Below are 19,743 nucleotides of genomic sequence, written 5' to 3' on the forward strand. Positions count from 1 at the left end.
TTATGCCAACCCGAGTACCTCCAGCTGGTCTCACCTGTGGTGAAATAGAGGTGTGGACCGCACTATCCACCCAGTCCTTGCCTCTAACCTGTGTGAGATCTGTCATTGTCTCACACATGGCCAAAGCAACCATGGGGTCCTATAGTGATCCATGTTCAATGCAGTAGAGCTGGGGAACTTATAGTACTGTGGTTATCACGTGAACTTCAAAGTAGCCATATTACAGTCATGTCAAAGCCTTCACAAAGAACATGTGGCCATTTTCATTCCTCCATCATGGACAATGAAGGTAGGCTGAGGCTAAAGTTTTGCAACAATCTATTGCCTTCTTAATCCTTAGCTTTAACCCCACAATGTTGTGCCCATTGTCGAAAATTAATGATAAGATCAAGTGATCTATAATTTTGAACCAATTAGCCAGATTTGCTAATCCTGCAGACAGGCAGTCTAGACCTGCACCACATTCATCACAGTGGCTCAGGCTGGATGATACATCTGGTGAAGACATATTTGTCTAACATTGCACCAAGTATTGGTTGCCATTCTTTACAACAAAAGTTTATTGCAGAATATGCTTCTTTACCAAGACTTAAAAACAATGGAAAATGGTAACCACACCTCATGACTGAGCCACTTGACCAAGGGCCAAGATTCTGGATGGCAGGAGCAGGCAGAGTACTTCTTCCTCCAACTACTTTTATAACTGGCGAGCCGTACATACAGCTTTCCTTATACCAGCTCAATGACACGTGCTGCATCAATCCTGAATATGACGTCATATTATCACGATAATGGCGCTAGACTAGACGTTGCAGGTGTACTGCTACTAAGACCCTACGAGAACACACTGCAAATTGGCTGGGAAGAAGAAAGACAAAGCGCATGCACCCAGTAAAGCCAGCGCATATGCCCCACATGCTAACTGTCAAAGGTACTGTAATATGCATACACGTGAGAATAAGTAACATGAATAGCAAACCTGACAGACAGTGAGTATACTGAAATATGAAATCAACAATGGGTCACCGCCGGGGCAGTATATTGGTACACCACAGATTAAAAAGACAAACATACAAAACACTGATAACAAAATTGGTGTTTCACACATAAATATACCGGTGTCACGACTAGAGTTGTTGCGATACCAAATTTTTGATTCGGTTTCGATACCATGAAAAAGTATTGCGATACTCGATACCATTCGATACCACGCGAAAAAAATAAACAAAAAAAGCCACGTGCATTCCTCATTTTTAAAAATGGCGAATCGCGCAGTTTTTATTTTATTTTTTCTGTTCCGGCATTCACCACCTAGATTTTTTTTTTATATTTTAATAGTTTGGACTTTTCTGACGTGGCGATGTAATATGTTTATTTATATATTTTATATGTGAAATTGGGAAAAGGGGGGTGATTTATACTTCATATTTTAGTGTTTGTTTTTTTTTCACTTTTTATTTAATAACTATTTCCCCCCTTAGGGGCTAGAACCTGGGATCTTTCATCCCTTTTCCTATTCACCCTGATAGATCTCTATCAGGGTGAATAGGACTCCACACTGTCCCTGCTGCTCTGTGCTTTGTGCACACAGCATCAGGGATGTTACCATGGCAACCAGGGCTTCTGTAGCGTCCTGGCTGCCATGGTAACCGATCGGAGCCCCAGGCTTACACAGCTGGGGCTCCGATCAGAAGCTGCCACTGCACCACCAATGAGGGGGAGTGGAGAGGTCCCTGTGGCCACTGCCACCAATGATTTTAATACTGGAGGGTTGAGAGGGGCCGGCGCACTGTGCCACCAATGATTTTAATGGGATGGGGGGATTGAGGGGGGGGGGCACACTGCACCACCAATGATTTTACCCCTTTATACAGGAGGCGGGTACTAGCAGATCAGCGGCAGTTAACTGCCGCTGATCGCAGCTCCCTGTCAGGGGCAGGGTGCCGGCAATGCGATTCTGCTGCCGGCACCCGCCTCCTGTATGTGTTAAAGACTGACTACTGTATATGAGTCCAGACTTTCACTATTAGGCCACACAGAGCGGCGCCCAGCGATGTCTCAGCACTCACCATTTAGTCCTGGGCGCCGCTCCGTTCGCCCGCAGTGCCCCATTACTGTCTCCTCTCCTGCTCCACATGCTGCTGATTACTATCGGAGCGATGGGAGGAGACATCAGCTTCACTAGTGGGCGTTCCTTCTCCCTGGCTGTAGCGCTGTCCAATCGCAGCGCAGGGAAAAGGAACGCCCACTAGTGAAGCTGATGTCTCCTCCCATCGCTCCGATAGTAATCCTATCATTGGTGGCGCAGTGCGCCCGCCCCTCCTCCGCCCCTCTCTTCTCATTGCCGCCCCTCCTCCACCCCCTCTCTTCTCATTGCCGCCCCTCTCTTCTCATTGGTGGCAGCGGCAGCAGCACAGGGGGAGGGAGGACAGCTTCCTTCTCCCCGTGCTGCTGAGAGAGAACATGAGCGCGCCGATAGCAGCGCGCTCATGTTCAGAGATACTAGACTGCGCAGAAGCGCAGCCCAGTATCGAAAAAACGGAAATCCCGGTATCGTATCGATACCGGGACAAAAGTATCGATTGGGTATCGAAATTTCGATACCCGCAACAACCCTAGTCACGACCATGACCATGACTGTGACTCCTTTAGCCGCATGCAGTTGCCCACAGTCTGGTCTTGTTGTCAATCACAGGTGAGGGCTGTTAGTATGATGCCTCACGTGTGGTTGCCGCTAGGCAACATGATGTTATTGGCAGTATAGCAGCCTGAGCTGTTGCTAGGCAGCTTGCTGTCAAGTGCATGCGGTTGCACCTGGCAACCTGTCTTTGTTCGTGTGCACTTTGTCTGTATGGTGTGCACAGGGTTTAGTGTGTGTGCATTTCCCTTTAAGTGGCTTCACTACCCTGTCTGGTGTTGGAAGGGTTAATTCCCTTTCCAGTGTGTGTCTGTGGCTACTTAGCCTCTGCTGAGACTTGAAGCTGAGGGGTACTCCAGCCATGCCTTATGCTGGAGTCATCCTCCTGGTCTCTTATACCATCTTCCAGTGAGGGCCACCCTTGTGGTCATAAATCTATGTATATATGTTAAGCTTATGCTTGTGTGGTGTCTTACCTCATTGCAGCTATGGATCTGGTTTCCTGTGTGTTTATGTGTGTGTGCTGTGTCCTTTTTATGTTTGGTGTGCACATCAGCATTTGACCACAGGTTCCAGTCAGAGTGTCTGTGGCAGGTAGGAGTGGAAGTGTTTTCACTCACCTGCCATATCCATAGGCTGTTTATGTTTCCCTTTCCTTGCAGCTTGGTCAGTTTAGACTCCTATTCGTCCGTGTCTATGAGGAACAGGTCGTCTTACCCTGCTCCTAGTCCAGGGATCTCGAGGGCTAGTAGGGACCTGAGGTTCCCGAGTATGAGCCCTCCTACCATCTGGGATGGCTCATACAGTTAGGAGTCAGGGTCAGAGTTAGGGACGCTTTAGGAGGTGACCTGCTCCCTAATTCTGTTGTCCTGGCCTAGCAGCTTCCTATTCCCTTTAACATCGCACGGTGAGGGGTTTCCCCCACTCCTCATCGTGACAACCGGCTAACGGTTCCAATCAAATACTGAAGTATATAAAGGCTATAAGAAACATCCAAAAAAGTCAATTTCTCATATAGACTTCCTGGTGTTTGAGACCAGAATCTATAAATCTACTCAGTTTCCTTTTGTAAAGTTTGCTTATCCCAGTTCCCCTGACGGGGTGAGGGATGCATAACCTCATTAGCAGAGAACTTTAGTACTTGTGGATTACCGCCATGATTGGATACTGGAGTATCTTTTTTTATTGAGGACATTATTACGTTCACAAACCCTATTCTAAATCCGCAAATAGTTTTATCCATATAATCTAGTGGGCAAAAGCACTGGCAGAGTTATATCACACCTCGTGTTCTACAGGTAACAAAATCGCAAATTCTGCCTATCATGGTGGAAGAGATCACTTCAGTAATGTGGGTAAAACCACGTCCTTTACAATTACCGTAGGAGAAAAGGTCCAACCAAGTACCAGAGAAAATAGGTTGGGTGTAATGGCTATGTACTGGCCTCTCCTTGAGACTTCTACCATTATAGTATGGAATACTGGGATGGTCCAGAGCAACATCAGAGAGATCCAGGTCCATGCTTAGTATTGGCCAGGATTTATTGATGACATCACGTGTTTCCCTGTGAGATGAATGATATCTTGCCATCAATCGAATCAGACGATCATAAAAAGACACCTGTTTGGGAACTAGATGGTCACATCTATCCTGACGGTTTGACAAAAGGTATCATGCAAAATTTGGGTAGGATACCCCATCGCCCTAAATCTCCAACGTAGCTTCCTTTGCTTCAATAGAAAAATCTTCTCCTGAGGAGCGATTCCTGCAGACTCTAAGATACTGGCCCTTAGGAATGCTACTCTGCAGAGCCGGGGGACGATAATTTCTCCAATCTAGGAGAATATCTGATGCGATGGGTTTATGAAATATAGACGAATATAGTCTGCCCCTGACCTCGGTGATTCTAACACTCAGGAAACTAATGGCATGACCTTCTTGTTCCCAAACAGGCGTCTGTTTCTGAACCTCTCATTAGATTGATTGCAACATGTGATTCTTCTAACACAGAAATATATGATGTCATCAATAAATCCTGGCCAATACTAAGGATGGACTCGGATCTCTTTGATGTCATGCTGGACCATCCCAGTATCACATACCATAAAGGAAGAAGTCTCAAAGAAAGGCTAATGCACAGCCATTACACCCACCCTGTCCCATGGTACTTGGATGGACTGGAAACCTTTGGGCATGTACAGTACAGACAATGAAACAGGTAAATATGCAGCTCATGTCTTTTGCTGGAATGAAGACATATGAAATGTATTCACTGTAAGCAGCTAAATATTCAGTTTTACATTTGTAAGGCAAATCAGCTATTTATCTGACAGGCAACAATGCAGCGAGCAGAGAACGGGATATTCTGTAATACGCTGTATATACTAATTACACAAACCCTCTTATAGCATATATTGTTCCAAAGACAGACAAGGATAAAATAATAATCATTTACACGGAATTCACAAATTAAAGGGGTTGTCTGGGTTCAGAGCTGCCCAGGCAGCCCCCTAATATGAGCATGCTCCGATGCTCTCCTTTGCCCTGCACTGAATCGCGCAGGGCAAAGGCTTTTTTAGAAGATCCGGTGATGTATCGGGCTCTCCATAGGGACTGCTAGACGAAGGCTTCCGCCCAGCAGTGATCCCGGCAGTAATGGGCCTAGCTTTAGTGCTGCCCTAGGCTGTAAAACAGCTAGGACAGTGCTAAAGCCCGCCCATCAGAGCCGGTGACGTCACCAAACACACTGCTGAGCGGAAGCCTCTGCCCGGCAGTGTGAAAACAAACAAAGAAGCCCTTGCCCTGCGGGATCCAGTGCAGGGCAAGGGAGAGCTGCTCCGATGCTAATATCAGAGGGCCTGCTGGGTGAAAATAGGGGTATGTCACAAAGAATTATGCATAATAAAGGGTGGCTACTACTACACCTATATAATAAGGGCTTCCAACCAGCAGCAACATAACAGGGTGTTGTCAATATGCTTAAAGGGGGTATCCCACCTTCTAATTTCATCGCAGCATCTCCTGTTCGCTCTGTACTAAGGCCTCATGCACACGACAGTATTTTTTCACGGTCCGCAAAACGGGGTTCCGTTGTTCCGTTTTTGTTTCCGTGTGTATTCCTTGATTTTTGGAGGATCACCAGACATGAAAAGTGAAAAAAAAAATCTAAGTCAAGTTTGCCTTGCAAATGATAGGAAAAAAAACGGACGCGGACGACAATCTTGTGTGCCTCCGTGTTTTTTCACTGACCCATTGACTTGAAAAAAATAGGACAGGTCATTTTTTTGACGAACTGGAAACACGGATCACGGACGCGGATGACAAACGGTGCATTATCCGAGTTTTCAACGGACCCATTGAAAGTCAATTGGTCCGCAGAAAATCACGGAACAACGGACACGGAACACAACAACGGTCGTGTGCATGAGGCCTAATGCCTATTTCCTGGGGCGTTGTCCTTTCTATTGATGGGCAGCTCGTCAGCTCTCTGCTGATCAGTTGACTCCGCCTCCCTTACCTGCGTGCGCGCTCCCGTTACAGCCGAACTTCATTCTGGGAGACGCTGCAGCGCGGCTCTGTTTCAGAAGCAGCACAAGGGAATGAAGAACAGCGCATGCCCGGCCGGCGGCGTGCACGTTCATGGAAGAAATGCAGCCACACACTGGATCAAGGTGGTTTCGCTCGCCGCGCATGCGCGGCCATTGCATTCGGCCGGCGAAAGGTGGCCGTAACTAAAGGAGGACACAGTACAACAATGAGGTAAAAGGGGGAGGTTTTTAGCGAGAAGGGTAGGAATTGGCTTAAACATTATATTTAGGAAAGTGATCATTGTCGCAGCGTGGACAAATTAAACTATGATCCTTTTGATGGGATAACCCCTTTAAATAACACAGCACAAAGTTCTAAAACATACGATCATATATATTATTACATGATTAAAATTACAAACAAATATAAACTAAACCCATACCTATAGAAATGTGGAATCCCAATATACATCATCTCTAATGCAGCACTATGGAAACTTCTCACATTAACCAACAGGGTTATACTATAACTCAGACCACAATGACTCCCACAGCCACAATGCAGTTTCGCAGTCGCATCTTCCTGGGGGATAACCTCCCATCTAGTAAACCCACAATAAGCCAGACAGGGGATAGGAGTCACGTCATCAGACCTGCTCCGAGAAACAGAGAAGATACTGCAGCTCTAGAGGCAGGAGTCCCCCCACATACTGAACCTCAGGGGCAGAGAGAGAAGCAAGACTGAGCATGCTTGTCCACTGCAGCACATTTACGGAGGTGGACACAGGAAGGATGTGAAATAGAAACATCACCACGTCAACTATTCTGGGAATATCTGGTGTTAAAAGTTTTTATTTTAAAAAAGTGGGAAATACTAAAAATTCTTCTAATTAACACTGGATTTAGCCACAGACCACATTTTTCATGGGATAACCCCTTTATCCAGTCTGATATTGAGCGATTATAAACTAGATCCCAACACGGGCGCAGCCTGTCTAGAAGTGGTCTTGTTAAACACCCTATCACTCCCATCCATAGACATGTCCAGAGTTTTGGATTAACGAATTTGAGATTTTGAAGAAATCTTGGCCTCTTCATTTCTTCTGTTAATGACATTTGCACAGTATTTTAGCAGGCTTCGGGGTCAACTAGGAAGAACAGGCTTTAGATATTCCCAGGAGGCAACAAGATAAGCATCTGTTTTTATAAGAAGACTATGTTAGGGTACTTTCACACTAGCGTTTATCTTTTCCGGCACTGAGTTCCGTCACAGGGGCTCAATACTGGAAAAGAACTGATCAGTTTTATCCCCATGCATTCTGAATGGAGAGAAACCCGTTCAAGATGCATCAGGATGTCTTCAGTTCAGTCACTGAACGGCGTTTTGTACGGAGGAAATACAGCAGCATGCTGCGGTATCATCTCCGTCCAAAATTCCGGATCAGTTGCCGGAATGCCAGATCCGGCATTAATTTACATTGAAATGTATTAGCGCCGGATCCGGCATTAAAAATACCGCAATGCCGGATCTGTCCTTCCAGTCTGCGCATGCGCAGACAGCTAAAAATGTGAAAAAATATATATAACGGATCCGTTTCTCCGGATCCGTTCTTGCAATGCATTTGTAAGACGGATCCACATCGGGATCTGCCTACAAATGCTGTCCGTTTGCATGCAGATTGCCGGATCGGGCAGGCAGTTCCGGCGACGGAACTGCTTACCGGATCACTCTGCCGCGAGTGTGAAAGTGGCCTAAGGGTCTGCATCCGTTCTGCTATTCATTTTCAATGGGGCCAAAATGTGCTGTCCGCATCCGCATTTACGGATCCGCATTCGTGCTTTCATTTCCGCAAAAAAAGAAAAATAAATAGAACATGTCCTATTCTTGTCCGCAATTGCGGAATGCCTGCAGGCAGGCATCGTTGGTCTCCTACCTCCGGCCCTGTCTGCAGTGTAAATCTCGCGCTGTTCAGTATTCGGTGCCTGAGAAAGCTGGCAGCCGGCGAGCGCCTTTCACTCACTTTCCCCGAATACTGAACGGCATGAGATTTACACTGCAGACAGGGCCGGAGGTAGGAGACCAACGATGCCTGCCCCTGTCAATCTAGTGTAGCAGGGCGTGGCCAGAGGTGGGAGAACGGAGCCTCTAGGAGCAGGGGCAACGCCCCCCCCCCCCTAGAGGCTAATTAGCATATTATAAAAGTTTGTTTTCTCAGTAACGGCGGCAGGCGGTGAGATGGCACTAATATAGTTATGTCCAGCTGACATTAGCACATTGTTACTGTCATCCAGCTTAATACCCATTTCTCAGGCGACAGAAACCCTTTAACAAGTGTCCTTCAGCACCACCACAAGAGAAATGACACATTACATGGTGCCCATAGAAATCAATTGGAGCTATAATTAATTCATGGATAGGCCATGTTCTTCAAGAAGACACTATGTACAGTAGCTGCTCTCTGCTCTGCTGTATTAATGAAAGTCCAGATTTTCCTAGTGTTAAACCAGACGATTTAGGACAAGTCTGAGTTGTGCAGCAAAATGACTGACATTTCTACCCAAAAAGTTTATGAGATACGGAGATCTCCAAACTGAAGTCTGTAGTGATAGTCATGTTGGCAGTCATGGAAAACCAAGCTCATGGACCCCACTGATGTTATCTTCTGATTTGTCTCAGTGACATTGCAGATGATGATAGTTATAACCAAAGCTTCATTTCATTGCGTTCAAAGATATATTCCCTTTAATTATTTCACACAGGTTTTCCCACTAAGATTAGTTGTCCTGCACATGAGTCATAAGAACATTTGTTCCTGGGATATTCCTGTGGTAGGTGGGTGGCAAGTCTCACCTCCTTCTCTCATCAGTATTTGCTTCAACAACCCACAGGGTGGATTGAGTCCATGCATACATAACAAAAGTATTTAAAAAAAAATGTGACAACCACACTGGTAAAATAAAGCTATTTTATTAACCCACTTCCTTAAAGGGGTTATCCACTTTCAGGTACCTTTCGACCAGACTTCCCCCTAAGTCGCAGGACCTGTGGAGGGAAGCATACTTTTCTGCTCCCCGCCGCAGGATTTCGGCTCCTTTGGGTTCCCACTGCCACACTCTGGTCTTGATTGTCAACATCTGGTTTGAAGAAGGTCACGTGTACAGCTGCAGCAGATTACTGGCCAGTGGGTCACATGACATAGGGGAGTCGTCGCCACTGCAGCCAGTTATTGCCTGCAGCAGCACACGTAGCCTCTGGTCAAAAATTGATGTTGATATGCAGGACTAGAGCATGGTAGTGAGGAACCAAAGGACTAGGAACCCTGCGAAGACAGTAAATAGGTTTCCCTCCACAGGTCTGGCCACTTGTGGGCTCAGGCTGAAAGGCCCCTGAAAGTGGACAACCCTTGTAGCTGACACTATAACTTAATCCTTATCTTACTGATAAGAAAGGGACTCAAATAAGTGTTTATGGCCTTTTAGTCATTTAGAGATGAGGGTTATTAGATGACGTCACAAACTGAAAGTACATTCACACAGCTAGAAAAACAGTTAACCCTTTGTGACAGAGGGGCTCAATATTTTTTATAAACACCAGCTGAAAAAAATTATCTTAGCCCAAAATGAGCAAAATGCAATCATTAAAAAAATTGCCCCTGAAAGTGTAAATAGCCTTTACGTTCAGTAGACACGCGGTGAGACAGCATCATGAAGAACCATACACTTCACAGGAGCAATGTTCAGTTCGGGAAATAAAGCTCCCACACTAAGCCTGGACTGAATGCACTCGTGTGAAACTGGCCTAAAGAGGCTACTTGGATACTGCAACCTTGCCTGTTTAGCGAATTACGTTTTCCATTCCCTGCCTTTTTGGAGCCATAACTTTTTTTTTTTTTTTCTGTTCGCATTTAATATTGCATACGATATAGTGGGGAGCTGAAAAAAATAAAAATCCAATTCCACAACAGTGTTATGGGTTTTGTTTTTACGGTGTTCCCTATACGGTAAAAACTGACCAGTTACTTTCATTCTCTAGGTCAAAACGATTACGGCAGTACCACATATGTATAGTGTTTCTTGCAGTTTTATACAGAAAAAAAAATATATATTTTTTTTTTCCATTGCCATATTGTGACCCCTATAACTTTTTGGTAGTTATGTGTATGGAGCTTTGTGAGGGCTCATTTTTTTGCAGGGTGGTCTGTACTTTCCATTGATACTATTTTGGGGTGTTTACAACTTTTTTGATCACTTTTTTTTTTTGTATGAGGAGAAGCGACCAAAAAATGTGAATTGCCATTTTTTTCCGTTTCACGTATGGGAAAAATATTTTTATATTTTAATAGATGTGTATTTTTTATATTTTTAAAAAATATATATATTTTAAAAAACATTTTTCTTTACACTTTTTTTTATACAGTAGTTCCCATAGGGAACGATAACAAGCAACCATTAGATTGCTTCTCTCATACACTCCAATGCTAATGCAATGGAGTGTAAGAGAAATACACTGTACTCCTATGGAGTCCTGCCACAAGCAGAGGCTCCGCAGGATCTAATGTGAGGCATATTCAGCTCATTACGGAGGACTGAAGCTGCCACACAATGCATCCGGCTCCCCCGATCTCCACCGGGGGGAGCCGGAGCACACCTGGAAGTGCGCGCTTCTAGGTTTTAGCACATCCAGATGCCGAGGTCAAACGTGAAGAGTTAAATGTCCTCGACCAGCATTACAGCCAGTCGCGGATATTAGCCACGGTTGTCTGCTGCAGGCACACGGCAGCTATGGTGCCCGCCACACTTGTGAGCGGGCACCATCTTTAAAGTTCCAGCCAGCGACGTACATGTACGGCGCTGGTCGGGAAGTGGTTCATATATCTCCCTGCCACAACAGATGACAAAAAACATCCATTTTGCAGTAGTGGCCAAGCCTCAATATTTTTATTCTTGATATGAACTTTTTCTCCTGACAAAAACTGATGCTCAAAATAAGGGATGTTTTTTTTTTCCTGTTCTTCTGACAGATCAGAAGAACGGAAAGCTAAACAGTGATGTGAACTCACCCTGAATGAGGGTAAAACCTTCCAAAAGCCATAGCTAGCACCCGGTCATACAAAAGTAAGGCGACATAAGAAGGTGGAAGTAAACTTTTAGGGGGCGTGCACACAGATTCTCATGCGGAAAACCCTCAGTGTAAGGCCTCATGCACACGGCCGTTGTTTAGGTCCACATCCGAGCCGCAGTTTTGGCGGCTCGGATGCGGACCCATTTACTTCAATGGGGCCGCAAAAGATGCGGACAGCACTCTGTGTGCTGTCCACATCCGTTGCTCTGTTCCGTGGCCCTGCAAAAAAAATATAACATGTCCTATTCTTGTCCGTGCTGCGGCTTTGCCATGGATCTTAAGCCAAAAAATTGCAAAATCCATGGCAAAATCTGCAGCATATATTGACATGTTGCTGAATTTAACCACCTCAGCCCCCCTAGCTTAAACCCCATTAATGACCAGACCACTTTTTACAATTCTGCACTACACTACTTTCACGGTTTATTGCTCGGTCATGCAACTTACCACCCAAATTAATTTTACCTCCTTTTCTTCTCACATAGAGCTTTCATTTGGTGGTATTTCATTGCTGCTGACATTTTTACTTTTTTTGATATTAATCAAAATTGACTGAAATTTTTGCAAAAAAATGACATTTTTCACTTTCAGTTGTAAAATTTTTCAAACAAAACTACATTTCTATATACATTTTTCTCTAAATTTATTGTTCTACATGTCTTTGATAAAAAAAAAAAATGCAATAAGTGTATATTTATTGGTTTGCGCAAAAGTTATAGCGTTTACAAACTATGATACAAAAATGTGAATTTCCGCATTTTGAAGCAGCTCTGACTTTCTGAGCACCTGTCATGTTTCCTGAGGTTCTACAATGCCCAGACAGTAGAAACATCCCACAAATGACCCCATTTCGGAAAGTAGACACCCTAAGGTATTCGCTGATGGGCATAGTGAGTTAATGGAAGTTTTTATTTTTTGTCACAAGTTAGCGGAAAATGATTATTATTTTTTTTTATCTTACAAAGTCTCATATTCCACTAACTTGTGACAAAAAATAAAATTTTACATGAACTCACCATACCCCTCACGGAATACCTTGGGGTGTCTTCTTTCCAAAATGGGGTCACTTGTGGGGTATTTATACTGCCCTGGCATTTTAGGGGACCTAAAGCGTGAAAAGTAGTTTGGAATCCAAATGCGTAAAAAATGCCCTGTGAAATTGTAAAGATTCTCATTGGAATTTGGGCCCCTTTGCGCACCTAGGCTGTAAAAAAGTGTCACACATGTGGTATCGCCGTACTCAGGAGAAGTAGGGCAATGTGTTATGGGGTGTATTTTTACATATACCCATGGTGGGTGAGATAAATATCTCTGTAAAAGACAACTTTTCCCATTTTTTTTATACAAAGTTGTCATTTTACAGAGATATTTCTCTCACCCAGCATGGGTATATGTAAAAAGACACCCCAAAACACATTGCCCAACTTCTCCTGAGTACGGCGATACCACGTGTGACACTTTTTCCAGCCTAGGTGTGCAAAGGGGCCCAAATTCCAATGAGAATCTTTACAATTTCACAGGGCATTTTTTACGCATTTGGATTCCAAACTACTTCTCACGCTTTAGGTCCCCTAAAATGCCAGGGCAGTATAAATACCCCACAAGTGACCCCATTTTGGAAAGAAGACACCCCAAAGTATTCAGTGAGGGGCATGGAGAGTTCCTTTTTTGGCACAAGTTAGTGGTGATTTATTTATTTTTTTATTTATTTTTTCTTAAAGTCTCATATTCCACTAACTTGTGACAAAAAATAAAATTTTACATGATCTCGCCATGCCCCTCACGGAATACCTTGGGGTGTCTCCTTTCCAAAATGGAGTCACATGTGGAGTATTTATACTGCCCTGGCATTTTAGGGGCCCTAAAGCGTGAGAAGAAGTCTGGAATATAAATGTTTAAAATTTCTTACACATTTGGATTCCGTGAGGGGTATGGTGAGTTCATGTGAGATTTTATTTTTTGTCACAAGTTAGTGGAATATGAGACTTTGTAAGAAAAAAAAAAAAACAACAATTTCCGCTAACTTGTGCCAAAAAAATAATAATCTTCTATGAACTCGCCATGCCTCTCAAAGGTGATCTTTATAGCGCCGCAGCGATTTTACGGTGTTTTTGCAGTGATCAGAAAAAAAAAAATTCTGTCACTGCGGTGGGGCGGACTGAACGCAAGTGTGCGTACAAGATCAGGCCTGATCGGGCGAACACTGCGTTTTTTGTAGAGCCTATAGAACATGTCCTATTCTTGTCCGCAATTGCGGACAAGAAAAGGCATTTTCTATATAGTTCTGGCAATGTGCGGATCCGCAAAATGCGGAAAGCACATGGCCGGTGTCAGTGTTCTGCAGATCCGCGGTGTCCGTGATTTGCGGATCCGCAAAACACATACGGACGTCTGAATGGAGCCTTACAGGGGGGTGATCAATGACAGGGGGGTGATCAGGGAGTCTAATATGGGGTGATCAGGGGTTAATAAGTGACAGGGGGGGGGTGTAGTGGTGTTTGGTGCTACTTATTACAGAGCTGCCTGTGTCCTCTGGTGGTCGATCCAAGCAAAAGGGACCACCAGAGGACCAGGTAGCAGGTATATTAGACGCTGTTAACAAAACAGCGTCTAATATACCTTTTTGGGGTAAAAAAATAAAAAATAAAAAATTGCATCTACAGCCTGCCAGCAAATGATCGCCGCTGGCAGGCTGTAGATGTACTCGTTTACCTCCCGATCCTGTGAACGCGCGCTCCTGTGTGCGCGCGTTCACAGGAAATCTCGTGTCTCGCGAGATGACGCGCCGAAGAGGAACAAATCGACCACCTCCGGAACGCAATCCTGCGTTAGGCGGTCCGGAGGCGGTTAAAATCCATAGCGCGGGTCACTTTCTGCTGAGATTCTGCATGGGTTCTTAACGTTGCATGCAGTAATTCCCAGTATTTAACCAGGGAGTGGCCGGATCGCCACCGATTCCCATTATAGTCAATGGGGCTGGAGGGTATGTGGCACTATCCGGCTCTGCCTGATCTAGAGAACTCCAAACGGTGTGAAACTAGCCTAAGGGCTCCTGCACGCGGCAGTTTCCGTTTTTTTGCGGTCCCCAAATTGCAGAATCGCAAAACACTTCCCTGTCGAATGCATGCCACCGTTTATTGTGTAAAAAATGTCCTATCCTTGTCCACAAAATTGAGTAGGAATAGGACATGTTCTATCTTTTTTGCGGGGCCGTGGAACAGACGTGCGGATGCAGATACCACACTGCGTGCTGTCCTGATCTTTTGTGGCCCCATTGAAATTAATAGGTCTCCATCCGATCCGCACAGAAAGTACGGCCTTAGGACGCCTTCTTCCTATTGCTCTGCCAGGGGGCGAGTGGTCTCACAGAGGGGGATGAATGGCCGGTACGTACTATTAGACTTCCCCTACACTTCACAGCAGTGTATAGGAATTCCCTACAGCCGGCTAAGATGTGGTCGGTCGATAAGGGGTTAATACATTAATACTAATTGTTCCAATTATCGTTACCACTTTTTATCAATAATTCAGTGGTTTTTGATGTGCAGCTTTATACAGACATCTCCTGCCAGGTCACAGAGAGGGATCCAAAAAGGGGCTGCGACTCCCCAAGTATGCGGCAATATCCTAAAAGCGATTAACCATTTCAGAACTAGACATACAATATCCCTGAACTCCGATACATCTGATGTGATCCTGATCTAACCATATTTTGTTTGTTTTTACGAATGAATATTTCATATAGCTGCCATCCAAAGCGCAAAAGCCCTGGCTCCTGGGGAGGGCAGGGGCTCATGCACACAGCCACATCACAGCCTAGGGCTTCCACGAGTCCACTACTATCGCCCCATAGGTCTCCGATTATATACAACACGATACAGAAGATTCCATACAAATCCAACAGAAAATAAGTTATGGCATGGTCTATCCGATGCCGTGCGCACCAGCCCTCAACTCCTTCCTAAACTCTATTGTACTTTCTGCATTTTCCATCGTCCTGGTACCATATAGCGGCTACATTCAGGGTGCAGCACACATGGCCGATCAATGGCACCCGTACTATCTCCATGTCCCAAAGTACAAGCATTCAGTGATTTACAAGAGGCAAAGTGAAGGGAGGAATATGGTACATACCGGTAGTGCTTGTCGTCGAAGAACAATCACCCTCATCTTCCCACCTCGCCGGACAGGTTTTCTATCTGCTATCAAGGCCGGCTATTGTCAGATAACAATGACTATCACAAAAAACTGGATTTGCGGAGTCTGACCCTGATAATCTGACGCCATCTGTTCAACTTAATAGTTGCTTCCCATCACCACGGAAACAAGTCAACCGCGCTGTAAAAAAAAACAAAAAAAAAAAAACGGGAGGCAACAAAACAAGCAACTGGGGCGCTTCCAGGCAGCCTAGAGAGATGCCTACAATCCATATGAGCGTGTGGGAGCGCTGCAAACAGTGTAGGGGGGCCATATGGAGCGCCTGCTCGGCTCTGCTGTACCGCAGGACAGCCTGGAAACTGTTACAAAGTAGCTGGGAAATGAAATTGCTGCATCTGCTTCCACTTCTCATGAAAAACAAGCGTGCACGGGCGGCACTTTACAGTACACGGGACCTGCAAGTCGGTCCGTGCAAAGTCAACAGGTGATGGAATAGATCAAGACAGGTCACGTGATACAAGCACAAAAAACAAACAAAAAAAAAAAACACACAAAGGGTAAAAGACGTAAAGCATAAGGTCGTACTGAGTCAATACAGAAACTGCAAATATACAGTGACTAAACAAAAGTAGAGGAGACAAGTGACAAGTCTTCATGGTCTGTCCACCAGAAGACCGAGTATTTCCATTTGGAGTCACTTTGTTAAACTCCACAACCGGCTTTGAAACCTTCCTTTAAAGGGCAGGATCAATCTTATTAAACCAGGCATATTGCCTAGTAGGGTTGATCCTACTGAACAAAATGATACCCGTCTTGTGAAAATCAGTTGCAGCGTTCCCGAGAAAAAAAGCCTTTCACGCTGGTAGCAAGTGAAGGTCTCAGAGCAGTGAGGGGCGGGGCCTGATCCCTCTGTGCGCCTCAGCTTTCCAGTGATGGCCACGCCCCTCAGTGCAACAGAGCACTCACTGGCCTAAAGACTTAAAGTCTTTTGTCCTCAGGAATGCCACAACCGATTTTCACAAGACAGGTATTGCTTTAATTGGCAGGATCAACCCTACCAGGCGGTATGATTGGTGGAATAGGGCTGACCCCGCTGACCGATGCCCTTTAAAGAAAGTTGTCAAAGCAGTTTGGAGAGTTTAACAAAGTAACTCCAAATGGTTGGTGAGCACGGAGAAGGCCTCAAGCGCCGCCACCTTCTCAAACAGCTGATGGGCGAGGGTCCCGGAGGTTGGACGCCCCACAATCAAATACTGATGACCTGTCCAGAGGATAGCTCAGTGTAAAACTCCCAGAAAACCCCTTTAATGATCACCGGATAGGTGTAAGTGTCTGATGGCAGAGGAGGTGGGGGGTTCTCGCGGGGGTCTAACCGCTAGGACCCCCACTGATTACAACATACGAATGGATTGGCAATTGAGCCTGCACACTGCCGCTGCATTAAATTCTATGGTACTGCAGGGATAGTCAAGCACTGTATGCAACTATGTTTCGGCAGTCCTATAGCGGGGGCGGGCATGCTCTCTTGTCCCTCTATTCAAACTGGCGACACAAAGTCTGCATTCTCGTGATCAATGGGGATCCCAGCAGTCGGACCCCCACCAGTCAGGCAGTCTCATAGACTTTGAATGGAGAAGCAGCGTGCATGCTGGACAGCGGTCCATTTAAATTGGGAAAAGAGGGGCTGCATTTTTGTGGCCAGTGGGGGGTCCTGCACTCAGATCCCACCAATCAGGTAGTCTCATAGTCTTCGAATGGTGCCCCCATTATTGTGATCAGTGGGGGTCTCAGCAGCCCTAAAGACTTTGAATGGAGCAGCAGCGTGCACACTATCGTCTCTTCATTCAAATTGGGAACACAAGGGTCTGGGCTCTTCTGATCGATGGGGGTCCCTGCACTCAGACCCACCAATCAGCCTCCCAGGCTTTGAATGGAATGGCAGTGTGCATGCTCGACTGTTGCTCCATTCACATTGTGGACAAGGTAACCACATTCTTGGGACCGGTGGGGGTCCCTGCAGTCAGACCCCCATCAATCAGGCAGCCTCATAGCCTCTGAATGGAGCAGCACTGAGCATGCTCTACAGCCGCTCCATTTATACTGGAGACACAGGACCCACGTTCTTATGATCAGTGGGGGTCCCAGAATTCAGACCCCCGCCAAGAGGTCTCAGAGTGCAGCGTGTATGCTCGACCACGGCTCCATTCAGACAGGGGACATGGTGCCCCTATTCTAGTGATTAGCGGGGATCCCAGCAGCCAGACTTACGGACTCGTAAAGGAGCAGCAGTGTGCATGCCCGACTGTCGCTCCAATGAAATGGGGGACACGGGATCAATTTGGGGTTCCTGCAATTGGTGACCCCTCACAATGTGGCTAAGTGACAAGTTGTCATTCTGGGACAACCCATTGGTGTAAGTGGCTCCTTATCTCTAGGTTACCTGTTCACACGCTCAGGATCTGCCTATGGATCAATAGAGGAGACGATATAAAGTTTCTATATTACACGTAGAACCTCAAAGTGACAGGTGACAATGTAGACAGAAACCATCAGCAAGGAGGTGACCAGTAAGAGCAGCTTCTGACCTCCATAGACTCATGAGAGGCCACATAACACATAGACATGCACCAACCCAGGCCTGGAGGAAGTGTGCCCAGGAGAACAGCCCAGATCCCGGGCACTGCCATGGATGAGGGGCACAAGGTGACTGCAGGTGGCACTGGCAGAGGTCACATAGGTCAGGACTAGTCAGTGGGGGAAAGTATGGACTCCTAGCAGAAAGTCCTATCTGGCACGGTGTGATGACAAGATGGCACTGCGGGCAGACGAGCTCCGTGCCAAGGATGCAACAAAGCCGGGCAGATCCGGAGGGGGCACCGCCGGCCATTACCAGGGCACAGGGATGAGGAGAACAAAAGGGAAGGGGGGGGGGGGATGCTCCGCTCCTGCCTGGTGCTGATGCTGACACCTACCCGCTGCCGTCATGAAATCCGTGGCATCCCTCCTGCTCACTCGGCTCTCAGCGCCATCTTCCCGCTGATCCCCGGGGTCCGGGCATGTGCCGGCCCAGGCTGCTCGCTCCCGACCCACGGCCATCCCACAACGGGGGAAAGAGGGAGAGAGCACGGCGGAGAGGAGGCGCGCCCCCGACCTCCAGAACGCGGCTGGGCAGAACCGGGGGGCGGCGCTGCTGGGCGACTGATCCCCTCAGCACCGGGTCCAGTCAGTGCTGGCGGCCCCTGCATACACCCAGAGCCTGGCAGCAGCCGTCAGCAGCTCTAAAGAGCCATGTAGGCAAGCTGTGCAGAGGTGCAGACAGCAGGCCTGACCAAGAAGTGCTGAAGCTTCTTATGTGAGCAAAGAGGAGGAGGACCAGCCAGGGACAGGACCACTCAGAAGAAGCTGTGGAGGCTCCGCCCCCCGTCAGTCTTCCGCTTGAACTTGACGTGGTGACGTCACCAGTGCCCTGCCCGCTCAGAGCTTACTCTCTCTGAACCTGGTCTAGTAGTGCACCCTCTGCCCTCCTGCCTGGGTGTGCCAGGCCAGGTGTGTGCAGCTCTCATCAATCACTGCGCACAGACTTATAGCAGTAAACAGAGAGCTGCTCTTACAGTAGGTGATGGGGCCTCCTTCTTGAGATAGGAGTGGGTGCCAGAGGTGGGACCTCTCCATTAAAGGGCATCTGTCAGCAGATCTGTATCTAGGACACTGGCTGACCTGTTCCATGTGCACTTGGCAGCTGAAGACATCTGTGTTGGTCCCATGTCCATATGTGCCCGCATTGCTGAGAAAGATGATGTCTTAATATATGCAAATGAGCCTCTAGGAGCAACGGGGGCGTTGTCACTAAGGGGTTAAAAAGTGATATGTATCCCAAAATAGAACCAATGCTATTGGCAACTCATCCCTCAAAATATAAGCCTTCACACAGCTCAATCGAAAGAAAAATAAAAAATGTATGGTTCTCAGAAAATAACTACTAGTATCACAGAGGCTGCTCAAAAGCAACATGGCGCCTGTGAACCAACTCATCAAAATCTGCGCTGCAAAAGCCAAAAGGTGGTCTTTCCTTCTCAACCCAAACAGTAGGATATGTCCACATTTATGGCACTTCTATATCCAGTAGAACCCACCTAACAATTTAAATGGTGTCTAAGGCTACTTACACACTCGCGTTTGGTGCGGATCCGTCATGGATCTGCACAGACGGATCCGTTCAGAGAATACAACCGTCTGCATCCGTTCAGAACGGATCAGTTTGTATTATCTGTAACATAGACAAGACGGATCCGTTTTG

General features: G+C 46.4%; 1 protein-coding gene across 1 annotated transcript in view; it reads right to left on the reverse strand.

The window, feature by feature from the left end:
* The window catches only part of PAK5 (p21 (RAC1) activated kinase 5), a 222,628-nt gene extending 204,109 nt beyond the window's left edge, over positions 1–18,519 (reverse strand). The window contains exon 1 of the mRNA XM_040429873.1: positions 18,419–18,519. Coding sequence (XP_040285807.1) covers positions 18,419–18,431 — 13 coding nt within the window. The 5' untranslated portion in view covers positions 18,432–18,519. The remainder of the gene's footprint in view (positions 1–18,418) is intronic.
* Positions 18,520–19,743: the final 1,224 nt, after the last annotated feature.

The sequence above is a fragment of the Bufo bufo genome, chromosome 4 (genome assembly GCF_905171765.1).
Source record: "Bufo bufo chromosome 4, aBufBuf1.1, whole genome shotgun sequence".
NCBI classification, from domain to species: domain Eukaryota; kingdom Metazoa; phylum Chordata; class Amphibia; order Anura; family Bufonidae; genus Bufo; species Bufo bufo.